At 53.6% G+C, this 16,514-nt stretch overlaps 5 protein-coding genes across 5 annotated transcripts; 3 read left to right on the forward strand and 2 right to left on the reverse strand.

Moving 5' to 3' along the window:
• Positions 1-904: 904 nt before the first annotated feature.
• CFD1 (Cytosolic Fe-S cluster assembly factor CFD1) lies at positions 905-1,915 on the forward strand (the record flags this gene model as incomplete). The annotated part of the gene is made up of 2 exons (XM_014684674.1): positions 905-937; positions 1,031-1,915. 2 exons carry the CDS (start codon positions 905-907, stop codon positions 1,913-1,915), a joined length of 918 nt encoding a protein of 305 aa, XP_014540160.1.
• A 2,722-nt stretch (positions 1,916-4,637) lies between these two features.
• spe2 (S-adenosylmethionine decarboxylase proenzyme) lies at positions 4,638-6,176 on the forward strand (the record flags this gene model as incomplete). Its single annotated transcript, XM_014684673.1, has 1 exon — positions 4,638-6,176. The coding sequence occupies one exon, from the start codon at positions 4,638-4,640 to the stop codon at positions 6,174-6,176; it is 1,539 nt and encodes a 512-aa protein (XP_014540159.1).
• A 529-nt stretch (positions 6,177-6,705) lies between these two features.
• Positions 6,706-6,945, forward strand: NOP10 (H/ACA ribonucleoprotein complex subunit NOP10; the record flags this gene model as incomplete). The annotated part of the gene is made up of 2 exons (XM_066130816.1): positions 6,706-6,880; positions 6,935-6,945. The coding sequence occupies 2 exons, from the start codon at positions 6,706-6,708 to the stop codon at positions 6,943-6,945; spliced, it is 186 nt and encodes a 61-aa protein (XP_065986930.1).
• Positions 6,946-7,253: 308 nt separating this feature from the next.
• nob1 (20S-pre-rRNA D-site endonuclease nob1) lies at positions 7,254-8,552 on the reverse strand (the record flags this gene model as incomplete). The annotated part of the gene is made up of 1 exon (XM_014684672.1): positions 7,254-8,552. One exon carries the CDS (start codon positions 8,550-8,552, stop codon positions 7,254-7,256), a length of 1,299 nt encoding a protein of 432 aa, XP_014540158.1.
• Positions 8,553-9,116: 564 nt separating this feature from the next.
• ACX1 (Peroxisomal acyl-coenzyme A oxidase 1) lies at positions 9,117-11,168 on the reverse strand (the record flags this gene model as incomplete). Its single annotated transcript, XM_014684671.1, has 1 exon — positions 9,117-11,168. The coding sequence occupies one exon, from the start codon at positions 11,166-11,168 to the stop codon at positions 9,117-9,119; it is 2,052 nt and encodes a 683-aa protein (XP_014540157.1).
• Between the last annotated feature and the right edge of the window lie 5,346 nt (positions 11,169-16,514).

The raw sequence follows: 16,514 nt of genomic DNA on the forward strand, positions 1-16,514 counted from the left end.
AGGGTAGCGACTGGGAAAAATGTTTTGTTTCGACAATGTTGCGTCATTGTGATGCTATTCAATGAAGCGACAAGGCTGAATGACTAAAGCGTTAGACATGCTTAGGTCGTATGTTTACAAATTGAGACCATTTGTTCGATCAGGTGAATCGACGTCTATCATCATGCAGGTGTTGCCATGAGAGCGGACCGCGGTAATCGCAGACCTATTGACTTGACATGAATCTCTCAGCTGTAACAGCTATTTCCGTTCTTCTAGACGCAACTCCAGAAGTCTGAGGAACTAAAGAGCCACGGGCACTGAGACACCCTTTCTTATGCAGAGCCGCAATCTTGGCCCGATGCATCTATCAATTGATTGTGCTGTTTCAGGCAGAGACAGGACTGAGCAGCAGAGTCGACCAGATAGGCGAAGTGTTAGGGGCATGTCCTGGCATCTGCAGGGACAGCATTCGCTATAACGGGGCAGCTGGGGCACCAGGCGGGCACATGTCTGGGCTGTCAACGGCCTGATGCCCCTGTGTTGGGTCCCCGGTGCCATCAATTGATGTCCCCCCAGGTGCCATGTGCAGGCTCCCCGCGCAAGTCGGCAGCTCCGGACATCGGCCTCGCTCTGGTTGGCTGGAGCGGGTTGCGACTTCCCATCAAATGGTTTCCAACTCTCTGTGCTCACACACCGAAAAAACCGCCCCAATTGCTTGCTAATCGATAAAGCGTCATTCCTCCAAGAGGCGACTTGCCAGCAACCTCTCTCTGTAATCACTCTCAGAACATCTGCCTCGACGAGTATTGATGCGCCTGCCCCAAGTTCGCTTTGCACTATATTGCTCTTACCTCAGCGCTTGTCTCAGGTATCGGTGGAGAATCGTTGCAGGACAAAACACTGCACCTTTGTTTGATACAGCATGGGCCTGGACAAGGTTAAGCACATCGTGCTGGTAAGACGTGTTGCAACATCTCATCGATGCGTTTTATGGCCCGTTCGAGCGCCGCTCCCAAGGCTTCTTTACTAACCTCTTGCTTGCATCCAGGTTCTGTCCGGCAAGGGTGGGGTGGGCAAGTCATCCGTGACCACGCAGTTGGCTCTCTCGCTATCTCAGGCTGGCCATTCTGTAGGCATCCTCGATGTTGATCTGACTGGGCCTTCTATCCCCCGAATGTTGTCCATTGAAGAGTCCAAAGTTACTCAGGTCCCGGGCGGCTGGGCCCCGGTTCCCGTTCACGGAGAGGACGCAGGCGCCGGCGTCGGCAGCCTGCACGCCATGAGCTTGGGGTTCCTGCTCCCGCAGCGAGGTGATGCCGTTGTCTGGAGAGGCCCCAAGAAGACGGCCATGATTCGGCAGTTCATCCGCGATGTTCTCTGGGACAATACCGACTATTTGCTCATTGACACGCCGCCAGGCACCAGCGATGAGCACATTTCTCTGGCGGAAACACTGCAGAGCGAGGCTGTTCCCGAGCAGGTTGCGGGTGCGGTTGTGGTCACCACGCCACAAGCAGTCTCTACGTCCGATGTCCGCAAAGAGCTCAACTTTTGTTTCAAAACGGGCATTCGAGTGCTGGGTGTGGTTGAGAATATGAGCGGCTTCGTCTGCCCTCACTGCTCGGAATGCACCGACATTTTTGGCTCTGGGGGTGGCCGTAGCATGGCAGACGAGTTCAAGGTTCCGTTCTTGGGCACGGTACCGATGGATGCGCAGTTTATTGCCTTGCTTGAGGAAGGTCGACGACCACAATATCCAGTCGGCACACGTATCAACGGACACGACATATCCTCCACTGCACCAGATGAAGGCGACACCAGTGACACCAACAGCAGCGGAAACCTTGTCGAAAAATACAAGCACTGCTCGCTCTCGCACGTGTTTAACGACATTACGGCATCGCTGACGGCGAAAATCTTAAACCAGGCTTGAGAAAGGAGCCTCGCGCTTCCTTCATGTGGACCGATCATGTCTGAATTTCCACCAAAGGCCATCAGCCTCCGGGCCCGCAAACCGGGCCAACACAAAAACACGCATCCGCCATCCCGTGGCGGGGACGTATCTTGTCGCATAGAAGAAGGCCCCGAAGCTAACACTGATATTGCCCAGCAATAGAGGCGATCCCTCGACGGGAAGAAGAGAGCCAAAAGAGGCGAGGACATGCAGGCGCCGAATGTACACCGAGGTAGCTTGTAGCTCAGCATTGGGCAATGGCAAGCTGGGCACTAGGTAGTTACTAGGCATGGAGTACTACTAGTTGCAGGCTGGGTAGCAATACGTGCATGGGGAGCAGCCCAATGCCCACCTGGTTGGTGATAAGTTGCCTATGAGCGAAAAGGCAGCACCCGTGTTGGTCGGCCGCGATAGACACTTTCCTTTTCAGTGTGCGGAGTACGGATCTAGGGTTCTAGAGGTACGGTAGCGGATGGGAGCATTTGGACAGGTGCACAAAATGAGATGCACGGATGCATGTATCCAGACAATTGGCGTGCAGTGGCTGGCTGTGCCGCCTCTCCATGGAGAGTGCAGGTGCGGGCACTTGGTGGTCTGTACGGGTTAGGCGATGATCAAAATGAGTCAAGGAGAAATTCGAGACCAATTGAGCAGATAGTCAAGTGTGTTCATGTCACGGAGTGAGTGGTGTTCGTTCTATTCTGCCGTCGTGAGACAGACGGACGGAGCCACAGACAGCCATAGTAACGAACGGTAAAAATATCTACCTAGAGGTAGGTTCCTGTGCCCCAACGATGTTTGTTTTGCTCCTTCTTGGACCATGCCAAGGGAAGAATCCAGATCGTGGACAACGAGCAAGGACAATAAATGGATGGACGGAGGCGGCATAAACTCATTTTAATGCGACGCTGAACGACCACAACCGCCATGCACCCGGTCAGCAGTCGACAGCGACAGCGACAGTGACAGCGGATAGTGGACGGCGAACGACGAGTTGATGTTTTGTCATTCCGTCTTCTGGTTCGACGATGAGTGGCGTTGGCCCCTTTCGGCAGCCATCAGCCAAGTTCCCGTCTCCAGTTCCAGTCTCGTCCCACCCACCCAAGACCAGGTGCAGGTCCAGATGCAACCACGTCCAACACGATGTGCTGCAACACGGTGCACATGCTCGGCTTGCAAAAATTGCCAAAGTCCTCCGCCGGCATTGAAAGCGCCCGTTTCTGTTGATGCCATCGAACCGGCGGGCTAGCCAAAGATGAGCATGAATGAAATGGACCTCTCGACTCTGCGGCCTTGTGGGAGCTACGGATTTCTGATTATTTTGGCTGGCAAAAGCCCCAACCCTACGTCATCAAGTCATGCATGCCCATGGCCTCAGAATGATGGTCTTTGCCACAGCCACGCCCAGCATGCATGCAGCAGCAGGCGCAGGTGCAAAGTGTGAGATCTGAAGAGATTGTACGAGATGTGAGGATGCGAGGTTGGCCAGTCCGCAACGCGGGCGAACGAGGGCCGCAGGGGAATAAGAGCACAAAAGGGCAAAGCAAGAAAAAAAAAAAAAAGAAGACACGAACAAAAAAAAACTCTGTGGTCGCCCGCTCACCCGTCCAGACATCCACTTTGAAATCCACTTTGACGTCCACGTCCTCACCCACGTCCTCGTCCAACAGCATCCATCCGCTTAGGCGCCGACCTCTTTTCTTCCTTTTTTCTCCTTGTGCACCTCACACGACCAAGCAATTTCTTCGACTCCCACCTCTTCAATTGCGTTGAGCCGTGGGACACTATTCCAACACCATCTATGGGTTCTTCCCAGCCTTAAGTTTTATTCAGTTTTCGTCTGCGGAAGCCACCGCTGACCGGCCTCCGCGGCGGACCCGATTCCTCGCGAGCATCAGCCCCCTCCCCCTCGCTCAAGCGCTTTTTAAACCGCATTCTATGCGTTCGACTGATCCACTGCGCTTCCTCTTCTCTCGACCTTCCAAGTATGTCTCCCCTCGCCCTATGGTCCTCTGCCAGCCTGTCCACCTACGACTACAACTAGGACAACGACGCCGGCAAAGACTCAGCCTGCCAAGCCGTACTAGATATCCGCAACCTGTGTGTACTGACTGACTGACTACCTTCCCCCCGCAGGCCTCGATAGCACCCTTGCAAAGACAAAGGACACCAAGAAAATTACATGAAGTCGACTTAAGCCCACCGCGATAACTCGTCCTCTACTTCCTTCCAAAGCACAAGCAGATACCTCTGTCTGCTAGCTCCGGTACTTTCCCACGGGTATCGGACTACGCCTTCGACCATCCAACATTCTGTCACAGAAGTTGTTTCTTCACTCCCTCCGCTTCCGACCCCCTTAACGTCCATTTAGAGACGTTAGCGACTCTCCCATACGTCTTATTGCTGCTGGCTACGCCAGCATCTTGGGAACAACCACCTCCTGTGGGCCTACTCTCTCAGACAGACACCGCAAGGTCTGTTTGAGCGGCAGCTAGTGCTCCGCGGACTCTGCCTAGCGGGCAAAGACAATAGCAAATTGATTTTTTAAAAAAAGAACAAGAAAATAAGAGGCATTCCTCAGACTCGCCTTTGTCCAATCCTCAACCCGGGTTTAAACAGGGACCGAACCTCACCCCCAGATCTCCCTCATCATTGCTTAGCTTGGTGCGCTTCTCACTTCTCCCAGAGTGAGACGTTAATTATGGTCAACCTTTCGGTGCCCAAGAACTATACATTCTCTCCGTCCTCGGCTACGCCGCATTTGACCATCAATCACAATGTTGCTGCGGATCTGGATTCCAGCAATGCCTTTGAAGGGCCCGAGAAGCTGCTGGAGGTGTGGTTTGCCTCTGGGCCTACAGCTCTGCCCAGCTCTGCTGCACCCAATGGCTTGAAGAGCGTCCCTGCGGACACTTGGGTTGGTATGTTGGACATGGTCAATTGCAAGATTCTGTCTGTGCTCGAGTCCGATGACGTCGATGCCTATTTGCTCTCCGAATCCAGCATGTTTGTCTTCCCCCACAAGCTTATCCTCAAGACATGCGGAACCACCACCCTTCTTCTTGGCCTCCAGCGTCTGCTTCACATTGCCGCCGTCAATGCCGGGTTCCCCTTCCACAATGCCGACTCGGTCAACGACGTTCGGGCCGCGGCCACGCCCTACCGTGTGTTCTACAGTCGCAAGAACTTCTTGTTCCCCGATGAGCAGAAAGGCCCTCACCGGAGCTGGAAGCAAGAAGTCAAGTATCTGGATGACACGCTCGAGGGAGGTGGCAGCGCCTATATGGTGGGCAAGATGAATGGGGATCACTGGTACCTCTACATCACTTCGCCCAATCAAACGCTTACTCCTCCCCTGACACCGGACTCGGAGATCAATTGCCAGCCAACCCCTGCCATGACCATCTCTTCCAATGGCGGGAGCTCTGCTGGTGGCTCCTACAGCCAGAATGACGAGACGTTGGAGATTCTCATGACCGATCTTGACCCCGAAAACGCCAAGCAGTTTTTCTTGTCACACGCGAGTGCGGTCGCGAGTGATAAGCTTGCTGCTGAGGCGAAAAATGCACGCAAAAAGGCACAGGATAGCGTCGACTGTCTTACTGCCGCTACCCCCGAGGAAATTGATGTATTTGGGCACTGCGACGAGGGAGATTTCGAGACTGCCAAGGCCCAAGTCACTGAGGAGCTCACAACCGAGGGCCACGCTCTTGGCTCAGTCGTCTCGGAAAGCTGCGGACTCAACGACGTTTATCCCACGTCTGTCTACCCCGATGCCCGTGTGGACTCGTATCTCTTCAGCCCCTGCGGATTTTCTGCCAATGGCGTGGTTCCCGCTCCGCCATCCGCCGAGGACGACACGGCTGGAGCAACTCACTACTTCACCGTGCACGTTACGCCCGAGCCAGGCTTCTCCTTTGCATCCTTTGAGACCAACGTGCCCGGGGGGCAAAAGGGTCGCACCACAGCCGAGATTATCGAGCACGTGGTCAACATCTTCCGCCCCGGCCGATTCAGCGTCACGCTGTTCGAGGCCAAGGGCCGCGGCGCCAATCCTTACGGCATGGGCGACGGCACATTCAAGAGCCTCTCCATGCAGCGCCTCGTCGACCCCGTCCGCGGCTACCGGCGTGTGGATCGCATCGTGCACGACTTTGAAGACTATGACTTGGTCTTTCGATTCTATGAGCGCGAGGACTGGCTGGGCGACAAGGCTGCTCGCGTGGGCGAAATCGAGTGACTTGGTGACTCAAGCAAGGCATGGAAGTTTCCTCGTAGTGTTTTCGTTTTCTGGAAATCATTGACCTTGTTGGATCAGGGTTGCAGGTTGATGATGACGTTGTAGTCTGCTCTTCAAGCTCAGTTGCGAGTCTAGCCCTATACGCTCACTCACTGGATATGTACGACACAGCAAGTACATTACTTTCTGGCGGGCAACGCCAATGTCCGTGCTCATTTTGTATTACTTTTATGAATAAAATCCAGTTTATATTGCTACGTTATAATTGCCCGTCTCTTGACTGAACAATGCCGCTCAAAACAAGCTATTTCTCCGTCATGGCCGAAAACTCTTATCGATAAGAACACGTGATGGCCCTGGCCGAATTTTCTACCCCCTGCAAACGTCCCACCCCCATCCAGCCCGCTAGCGCTCCATACTGCCACACTATCCCAACTATTTTTTTTTTTTTGCTCAAGCATTCGGCCATATAGCTCGTCGGTTTGTCTTTTTTAGTAAACAAAGTCACCAATTCGCCAAAAACAAAAAAATGCATCTCATGTACACCCTCGACGCCGGCGGCAACCGCCTGTACACCCTGAAGAAGGTGGCCCACGGGCAAGTCACCAAGTCGGCGCACCCGGCTCGCTTCTCGCCCGACGACAAGTGGTCGCGGCAGAGGGTCACCATGAAGAAGCGGTTCGGCCTGCTTCTCACGCAGCTGAGTACGTTGGCCCCCGAGCACTGGCTAGAATCCGGGGCATGCTGACAAGTCGCAGAGGAGGAGTAGGTTTGTCCGCGGACGAACGCAGTGCATGATGAGGGGAGGCTACGCGGCGCTGGCACATTGGATCGAGGGCGATTTCGAAATGTCAAAAAGAGAGAGACGGAGGGGTGTTTGTATTCCTGCCAGGGACGATATTTGCGGCTGGCTGGCGTTTGGGTCACTGGAGTTTATTGACGGCAATATAATTTACTCTTTTTTTTCTTCACCTTTTGTTGCTATGAATCTTGGATTCAGGAGCACGTGTGCTGTGTGAGTGTGAAGACGAGGTGTGTTTGACTGGCTGGATGAATATCTACGTTAAAAAATATGCTTTAATGCTTCCTCTTTGAATTCACATTTCTGCCCGCCCCGACGCGTACTTTTGCCGCCCCGCCTGACCTTTTCCCGCTCAGAATGCCCGGCAGGTAATCCTCGTCCATGACGTCCTTGTTGCGCTGCCTCTTGTGCTCCTCGCTGGCCCTGACGTACTCCTTTTGGTCCTCGGCGAGAACCAGGTCCCGGCCCCAGCCGTTCTTGCCGCCGGCACCCTTGGGCAGCCGCCCGTTGGCGGAGCCGTGGACCGCCTTGGGGACGCTGTAGACGTTGCCGCGCTTGTTCCACTGGAAGTTCTTCTTGAGGTGGACCTGGAAGTTGCCGTGCTGGTCGGTCGAGCAGCTGGCGCGCGTGAGCGTGGGCTGGCCGCACTTGGGGCAGAACTGCTTCTCCATGTCTTTGGTGATGGCGAAGCAGCCGTGGCAGCGGAGCACCCAGTTCTTGAGGTGGGTGATGCGCGAGAAGGACGGCGTGACGAGGTTGATGTTGATGCGGAGGGCGACGTTTTGCATGGCGTAATCGGACGTGAGGATGGCCGCCTGCAGCGTCTTTTGCGCCGGCTGGGACGGCGTGCTGCCGGCCGATTCGGCAGCTTGGTGTCTTTTCAGGTTGGACGGCGTGATCCAGCCTTCGTCGTCGGAGTCTTCTTGCGTTTCTGGGATGTCTGGATTGGCGGCTGGCGCGTCGGTAGTAGATGATGGTTCTCCTGCTGCGGCTTCCTCCTCGGCTGGGGTGGCATTTTCTGTTGACTGCAAACTTAGACCGTCTAGCTTGTCCTCCAGCGCCGGCGACTCTGTCTCGTCACCTTCTGCCGCTGGAGGGGCTGCCAGATTTCCAAGGTCATCCTTTGGCGAATCTTCAGCATCAGCCTGGGTCTCCGCCTCTTTTGGCCGCCCATTCAACCGCTTCTGGACGGGCGTGTTCCTCAGCCTCCAGTCGCCGCCATTTCTCTCACACTCAAGCTCATACCCGAGTGCGATGACCTCGATATCAGGCCTGCTCAGCACCGCCAAATCGCCCGTCCGCCTCGCAAAGTCTGTCACAAACTTTATGCTCGCGGGGCCGGGTGCTCGAACAGTAACAAACGGCAGGAGTGTCGTCTCGACTCGCGCGCGGGTGGCGGGGTCCCTGATTTCGGGGATGACGGACGGAATCGTGTATAGTTTTTCGGCCTGCGAGAGGAGTGCGCTGACCGAGGGGTCGTTTTTGATCAACGGGCCTGTATCAAGGACCAGGCTGTGGATGGGCTTGAGGGCCGTGGGCTGCGGAGCAGAGGGCTCTGCGGGCGGGGTGGCCATGGTGACGAAGCGTCGAAAAGTCACCGCAGCGCCTGCAAATTGCGTATGTTAAATAGTACGGTGTGCAGTGTGAGAAAGGTATTCCGGGAATATTTGCTCGAATTGTGGAAAAAGGCCACCAGATGCTGTTGGTGCCGCAGTAATGTTGATTTGACTTGATGGTTATCGACGTGGGGCAACATTCTGCCCACGGCGGCCCAAAAAAAAAGTTGCGACATGATAAGGATAAGAGTTTTTGTGGCATCACGTGGGATCTTAATGAGCCCTCATCATTCTACGGAGAAGCAATGACAAGTCATATGCACGATTATAATTGTGAACTCTCGTATGCTTCAATGCATAAGCCATATTCCGTACAGATTTGGCAATGACTCAAATTGCAGAGCACAGCAAATCTCTAACGTTTCGCTCTGCTCAAAGCTAAATACCTCCATTTGCAGGGCCATCTCCGTCGTGGACGCGTCCAACAGAAAAAGAAACCACAATATTGTATCCTCTATCTAGCGATATGCACCCGGTAACTAAACGAAATGAACGCTTCTAATCAATGACAAGTTTCAAATTTTACAGCTTCGACGCCCGCTTGTCAGACTGAAACAAGACACTCGAGTCGGGATAAGGATCAAAGGTGATATCGTTGAGGGGGTTGACCTCGGACGCCCTGTGGAACATGTCCTCGTACACGCGGCCGTCGTACCGGCCCAGCGAGCTGTCGAGCTGCCAGTCCGAGAACTTCCAGGCGTCGACCAACTTGACGGCGTGGGGGCGAATCTCCTTGAGCAGCGAAAGCGTGCGCTTGGTGCGCGCCAGCTGGATCTGGCGGACGGTCGAGGCACCGCTGGTGAAGAACTCGGAAGCATGCGACTGCAGGTAGTTGAGCGCAAAGAGGTGGAACAAGCTGCGGAGCATGGTGGTGGTGGCCGGGTCGAGGGACGAGGTCGTGGCCTGGTCCTGGAGCGTCTCGTAGAAGTTCTTGACAATGAGGTACTGCGCAAAGGCCGTGGACAGGCGCCAAAAGTCGATGAGGAGGCTGTTCCAGGCCTGCTTCTCCTCGTCTCGGTGCTTGAGGGCCTCAAAGGTCAGAAACGCCACCCTCCAGGCAAACGCCTTGACGAGATCCTCGTCATTGTCGAGGATGTCGAACGCGGCGCCAATGTCCTGTCTCGCCTTGAATTCGGCCAGGACGCCGGAGATGTCGTTGGACGCCGGCTTGCCCTTGAGGACGGCGCGGGCAGACTTTAGCAGGTAGCGGGCGACCTGCTGCGTGAGCATGTAGTTGTCGCCCTCCCAGGTGACGGTGGGCAGGTAGTCGGCGTACCAGCTACCGATGCCGGAGAATGCAGAGTATCCGTGGCCACCGCACGCGCGGCGGCAGACCTCGAGCCCTTCTGCGGCAACGGTGGACGAGAAGGCCTTGAGGGCGCAGGACGTGGCGTGGAGGTCGGGGAGGATGTCGTGGCTGGACTTGGAGGCCGGGCCGGCCAGACGCTTCTGGTTCTCGTTGTACAGCCTCAGCATGGCACGTCCTGTAAAGTGAAGGGCATACGTGGCCGCCAACAGGGGGAGGAGACGGTGCTGGACCATGGTGTAGTCGATGACCTGGTTCTCGCCCAACTCATCGTTGGTGCTGTCACGGTCTTGGAACTGCCGGCGGACGGCGCAGTAGCGAACGGCAATGGTCACGCCTCGAGCAAGCACCGACCCGGATTGCAGGACAATGGTGGACCGGATATAAGTCATGGTGCCGTAGACAAGAGCTGGGTTCTGGGGCCTGATGTACTTTCCGGTCTCGGGGTCCACGCCTGAGAAGCGACTGAGGAGGCTGATGTGGGGGACCTTGACCTTGTTGAAGAGCAAGAAGCCGTTGTCCATGGTGTTGTAGCCAAACTTGGGGCCAATGTCGCCGACGTGGACGTTTGGCAGGGGCTTGTGCGTCTTGAGATCGCGAATCTGAACGACAAAGGGATGGGGGCCGTACGTCTTGCCATCAATGATGAGCTGCGCAATCACGACAGCATGGTTCGCGGCCTTTCCGAGGGAGCCGATCCACCACTTGGAGGCGGTCAGGTGTGGTGAATGGATGGTAAAGGTCTTGTCCTGCTGGTTCCAAGTGGCCGTCGTCTCAAGGCCGCGAACGTTGGAGCCGTGACCAAGCTCCGTCTGCGCATAGCAGCCGATGTATTCGTAGTTTTGGGCCTTTTCGAGAAACACCTTGTGTTGCTCGGGCGTGCCCTGTTCCTGCAACGTCTTCATGAACATAGTGGCATGGAGGCCGTAGGGCGTCGGTTCGCTAATGAGGTCATTGGCGACGGTATACTCGTCCTGGTCCCATTGATGCTTGACCGACAGCTGTCTCAACGCCTTGCCCCTTGCCAGCGCGGCCTCTATTCTCTCGATGCGACCGTTGAAGTAGTTTTGGGACTTGTCGAAGACGGGATGGGACTGCAGAATCTCCAAGATTCTTGCGTTTCTCTCGAGCGCCTGGCTGGTGTGTAGAAATTCGGCAAGCTGGTCCACGTTGACATTGGACTTGGCTCTTTCCTGCTCGAGGAGCTCCTGTCCGTTCAGGCCTGACGGCTTGAGAGCCTTGACCCAGTCGGGATTCGGGGGAGGCATGGCGAGCTCTACGAACTGGGTGTTTTTCCAATGATTTTGGGGGTGGAACTGAGTACTATTCCGTCAAGTCAGACACGTGTCTCTGAGAAGCTGGAAGAGATGCCGTAAAGCAAGTGGTCCGCAACGTTGGTGTTATAATATAGGTTTTTTGGCAGAGTATCGGGGGGGAGGGAACGCTAACGCCATCCCGAGGCTCATGGCAATAGCTCGGCACGACAACTCGCGACATGGCGGTTTGCGAGGTCGGAGGAGTCGGAATTATGTACCATGTGGGGCAGCATGAACCCAAATGGCTTCCTTGGCCCCTTCGCTGACGATGATGGTGAGTGAAACGACGAGGAGCAGGCAATGACATGGTGGATATGTCGGACAAGATTGGTGAAATTGGCGAAATCACCCTCGGCACTGACAGCAGGCTTGGCGGCACAAGGCGCAGCTTGTGAGTGTGGATTATATTTGCATCAAGTGCGATTGATAACGGTGTCATGATGGATGCTTGCGTTTGCGTCGTCTCTCTCACAAGCTAGCTCGGGCCGGATCCATCCGTGATGTGCAGCCAGACTCCAATTCCCATGTGCTCACTCCATCGTCCATATCGATGCTCCGCAACGTGAATGCCAGAGTTTTCGGGGCCGCGTATTATATAGTGCTGATTGTGGAATACTGCCTTGCAGTTGTGCAATCCAAAGGAGCGCGTGTTGTGTTCCAATGTCAGTGGCGCCGTCTTCAAAGTGCCGAGGCATTGTACGGAGCCCCGACGCCGATACCGACCGACTGGGTAACCAGGGAAGGATCGAGCTGTGGTGTAACTGTCGCACCTTCCACCTGCGTCTACCGGCAGGCGTCGACTGTAGGGAGGCTCCGTAGGGCTGATGGTACACCAGACGTAACACGGGTCCGGTACATACGGTACCTAAGGAACCTAGGTGGGTATTACTTGGGTCGAGGTACACAACCCGTCATCTTTCAGGTTACCAGGACCATGGAGCACCATTCTCTCGCCTACATCTAATCTGCTGCCAAAAGCAAGAAATAGAGCAGAGCAAAACACAAAACGTCAAGTTCAAGATGCCGGAAATCATGGCTCCGCAACATGTCCCAAGGCCAAACCTCCTCCAAAATGTGGCTGGCCGTCGCACATCCATTACTACACCAGACTTCATCAATCTGCACGGCGAATCCGTTCCGAATGCAAGCCTTGACCCAAAGAATATCGAGGCGCAATTACTCTTGGCCAGAGTACGCGACAAGATGTCTTGCAATGCGGCTTCATTGGTCCAGCTCAATCGAATGGTCTCACTGCTGCGCTGTGCATAGTCAGTCAAGATGGCGAATTCTGTAAGAGTTGGTCCAATACATTTGCTCAACTCCCCATGATTTTGCATCATAGTTATCCGGCGGTGCAGGCATCCCTCCAAGTACCGGCTTCCGTCTGCGAAGCACGACAACATGGTTGATGTCCGAGTACCAACAGGTGACTTACATTACAGCCAAGGGAACCTCCTCTAACTACCAGAAAATGCTGAAAAGGGGAATCTATGGATGACTACATCCCCTATCAAGTCTAAAGGCTTTCCAACAAAAAGCTAGTATCAAGCTCTCATTCTTCAGTTACCTAGCGAAGACCTAGCCATCTAGACAGTGTACTGCATCGATGACCCGAAACTGCGGCCAACACACGTTCTTCGAGAATGGAGTTTCGTAATGGCGCAAAGCAGCTGCAGTCTTTCTTCTGCGAGCTCTTTCTAATTGAAAGGCCTCGAGGAGGCTTGTTACCGGGCTAAAAGCTGCATTTCCAGAGACGCAAGCGCGCAGTCGGCAACCAGGTAGCTATGTGCAAGCAAAGCTATCCTCTGTCTAGTCAAATCAAGATACGCTGCGAAACTCCTGAGCGACTGCTGCGTAGTGTCTTTCAGCCTAGGCATCGCCAGAAGCAAAGCTCGTAACCAGAATTAAGCGCAACTCCAGCCCTATTAGCACATATGGTCAACTCCTAAATACCAGCTGCTGCAGAAGGAAAAGGCGACTACTAGCTTCTGTCAGGCACCATGAAATATCTCACGTCCAACTCTATCGAGGCGAGCCGTTGAGACGGAGCCGTTCGAAGTAGAATAACAGTCCTCACCCTTCAAACAGCTTCACGTCAACCCGTTCATTACTTGACTCAAAATCCAGCCTAGCTTATTCTCCAAACCTCTCCTCTTTCTCGGCATGTAATCCATGCAATTGGCTCTCTCGTTAGTAAGGTCAACCCGCCGCACCAGCACCAAGAGAAACAAAGCCTCGTGTTCTTTTTTTTTTGGCACGAAAATAGCACTGCCCTTCCGGGGACAACATGTCCTTGCAGCATATTGTTGGCAATACCTTTGCCCCTTCGCTGTAGTCGCAAATTACTAGGTGATTTGCGTTTTCCAGCGATAATACAGCCTTTGTGCATCAAAATCTGGCATTATTCAGGCCCATTTAACGAAAGATGCAAATATGCTATTAGAAGACCATTTAAGTGCATATTCCTGCGACACCGTCTTATCTGTATCGCGTGCGTAGGACCCCTTCAAAGCTACCGGCACTCTTTGATACTTACCGCTTCACGATTTGTCGACAGTAAAACGAGTAAGTTCTATCGTATCTATGTCGCCTTCGTGGCCAGCTCGAAATTAATGTGTTTTACATGTTGCTCAAGTCATATTTCCTAACACAAGGGTAGGAGGAAAGCCGTACTTGGCTCTCATTTTTTGACTTCATTATACCTGCCATCTACCAAAACATAGCAAGCTTGTATTTTACAAATGTCTCCGTGCCGTAAAGTAGAAGACGGGAGTGGATATACATCATCTCGCATGAGCCCTTCATTATGATGACGCTGATCTCAAATTGATGCAAGATCATAACAAAATTGCGGGAAAAGGGGGTCGTGTTCGATGAGCTTAGAACTTCTCTTCTTGCGCTTCAAAATTCGCAGTAATGTATAGACCTCGGGGTAGCCTGGGAATCAGTACACACGTATTGCTATACGCCGTAATGCCTTCTTGCTAGCCATGATTATTCTCTACCCTATTCCCAGATCGCGCTCGCATCTTGCTGGGAACGATGTGCCTCCACACACAGCACATTGTGGAGATGAGGGTTGGAGAGTTGAAATAAATCAACAATAATGGTAGCTGTCCTACCAATGACTAGAGCTACAAGACAACATATCTGGAACCCTCCATGCTCGCGAGATCGAACCGTGTTGGGTGTTCAGCCAACCATGGTCTAGGGTAGGCTCGACGCATCATGATTTAGCCCTGTGCTCTATGAAATGTACTCCACGAAACACGAAATACCGACGATCCAGAGATCGTGGAGAAATCGACGTTCCAGATCAACTGTATCTCTCCATTCTCCAAGATCAAACCGTGTACTACTACATACAATTACTTGGGCCACGTTATTGCGACCCATTAGCGGAACAGTTCCCGCATCTGCTCCCGCACTCTCCATAGCCGAGACTAAGCGTATGCAAGGAACCTGGGTTGCAGAATATGCCAAATACGAAAGACATTATTCGTTGCCTGACATGTCAAGGTTACAGAAACCCATAGCGACAAGGATCAATCGGGGTAAAAAAATCCTTGAACGGACGAAAAACTGGCAACACGCATTCATACTAAGTAGGCATGTACGCAAGTTGCGAGTGCTCGTCCCCTCACCATCTAGGATCATCCAACATTGGGGATGTTGCATTGTCACAACTCCACCTCCAGGTTTCCCGCTCTCGCGACCCCTGAATGGTTTACACTTTCCAAAAGGCTCAAATTGGTGACAGCGTCTGACAATTATGGAGAATCGGAGGGAGCAGAATTCGTGTACGTACTAGTCGTGCCTCCTTGATGTCGGAGGCCACCATCCCCGTGGGGGTTACATGATGACTTGGGTCCATCTAGATCTCGACAAATCGATGGTTGTGGACCAATGACGAGATCAAGAGGAAAACGAGGGCTACTCGCAACTCCATATGCTGTGGAGCTCACTTAAAGATGTAGATGTACTATGTAAGAACCTCTGCAGGAATAGGAGGGCGTAAATCAACTATGAAACGTGGTGAAGAAACATATTGGCAGTTAGGCCGAGCTATGCCCGGCCGGGCTGACACCTCATTGCTGTGATACGAGTACAACTCGGAAGACCCGGAATAGTTGACACTGAAGGATGAATGCAGCTACGTGAGCGATGAGCGATATAACTGCTGCGTTGGCGCTGTCTCAAGATTGCAGATCATGTAGAGGCAGTTTGGTTGAGCTGCGCAGGCGAGAGCAACGGCACCTGGTTATTTTACTGTTGGGCAGGCCACCAACGTCGAACATCTGCAGGAGTTATCACAAAGATTTGGTTCCAAGAGTAGAGCACGGCGACGAAAGTAATCTCGCAGGAGCAAAAAGAGCACCGACTCTCGGCCGGCGCTGGCAGTTCACCATTAGTGCAATACAAGTAACAGGTCTGTGGCCTGACACAGCCGGTGGAGTAGTAATAGTCCTCATGTACGGAGTACTACTCCGTACATATGCATAGTATTGCCTTTGGTTATGGAAGTGCTTCGAGAGCATTCCGAAAGTGTCGTAAATCTCGCGGCCAGGCACACTTACAGGGAACACGACGCTGCAGAAGATTCGATATGGGGCAGAAGGCCGTTGCGAACTTGCAAGTGGTCGCTTGTTCAGCGACCGGTCCGCGGAGGACAGGGAAGTCAAGGGACCAAAGAAGCAAGATCCTCGTCGACTGCGCGCGGCACACCGACAGACAATGCAGCGCGTGTGACTGGTGTCTCTCCGTCTCTGCATCAATGCCTTGTTCGTACTTTTCGAAATTTTCCAGAAGCCTTCCCTGATTTCGTGGCCCCGCAGAGGCCAGACAGCCCCCGGCAGAGACGATGAGGGAACCATGAGGTAACCGAATAAGGAAAAGACCGTGACAAGGAGTCGAAAATGAATTGTTGTTTATGGGTGGAGAGGACTGGAGAGGAGTGTGAGTGGGTTCGATGTGGATGCATATTTCGGAACTGGTGAAAAGGTGAGAAGCGACTGACCGAGTCTGCGAGGTACCGGACACTATTACACGTAGTAGCAAGGACCTGGGGAGACGAATGATGAAGGGGACAGGATAAGCACCGAATTGGTGCCGGGCAGGCAGCAAGTCAAATGGATGAAGACTGGCTCACGATGCAGTGGCCGGGGGTGGAATGTACAATGCGAAATAGAGCTGTTCTGGGCCGTAGGACGGCAGTACGCGCGATGGCTTGATGGCTTGCGGAAATGGAGACGGACCAGGTGTGAGTGGAATGGCTCGAGGCAGATGCATGTTTTCGTC

This window comes from Metarhizium brunneum, chromosome 3, assembly GCF_013426205.1.
Source record: "Metarhizium brunneum chromosome 3, complete sequence".
Taxonomy (NCBI): Eukaryota; Fungi; Ascomycota; class Sordariomycetes; order Hypocreales; family Clavicipitaceae; genus Metarhizium; species Metarhizium brunneum.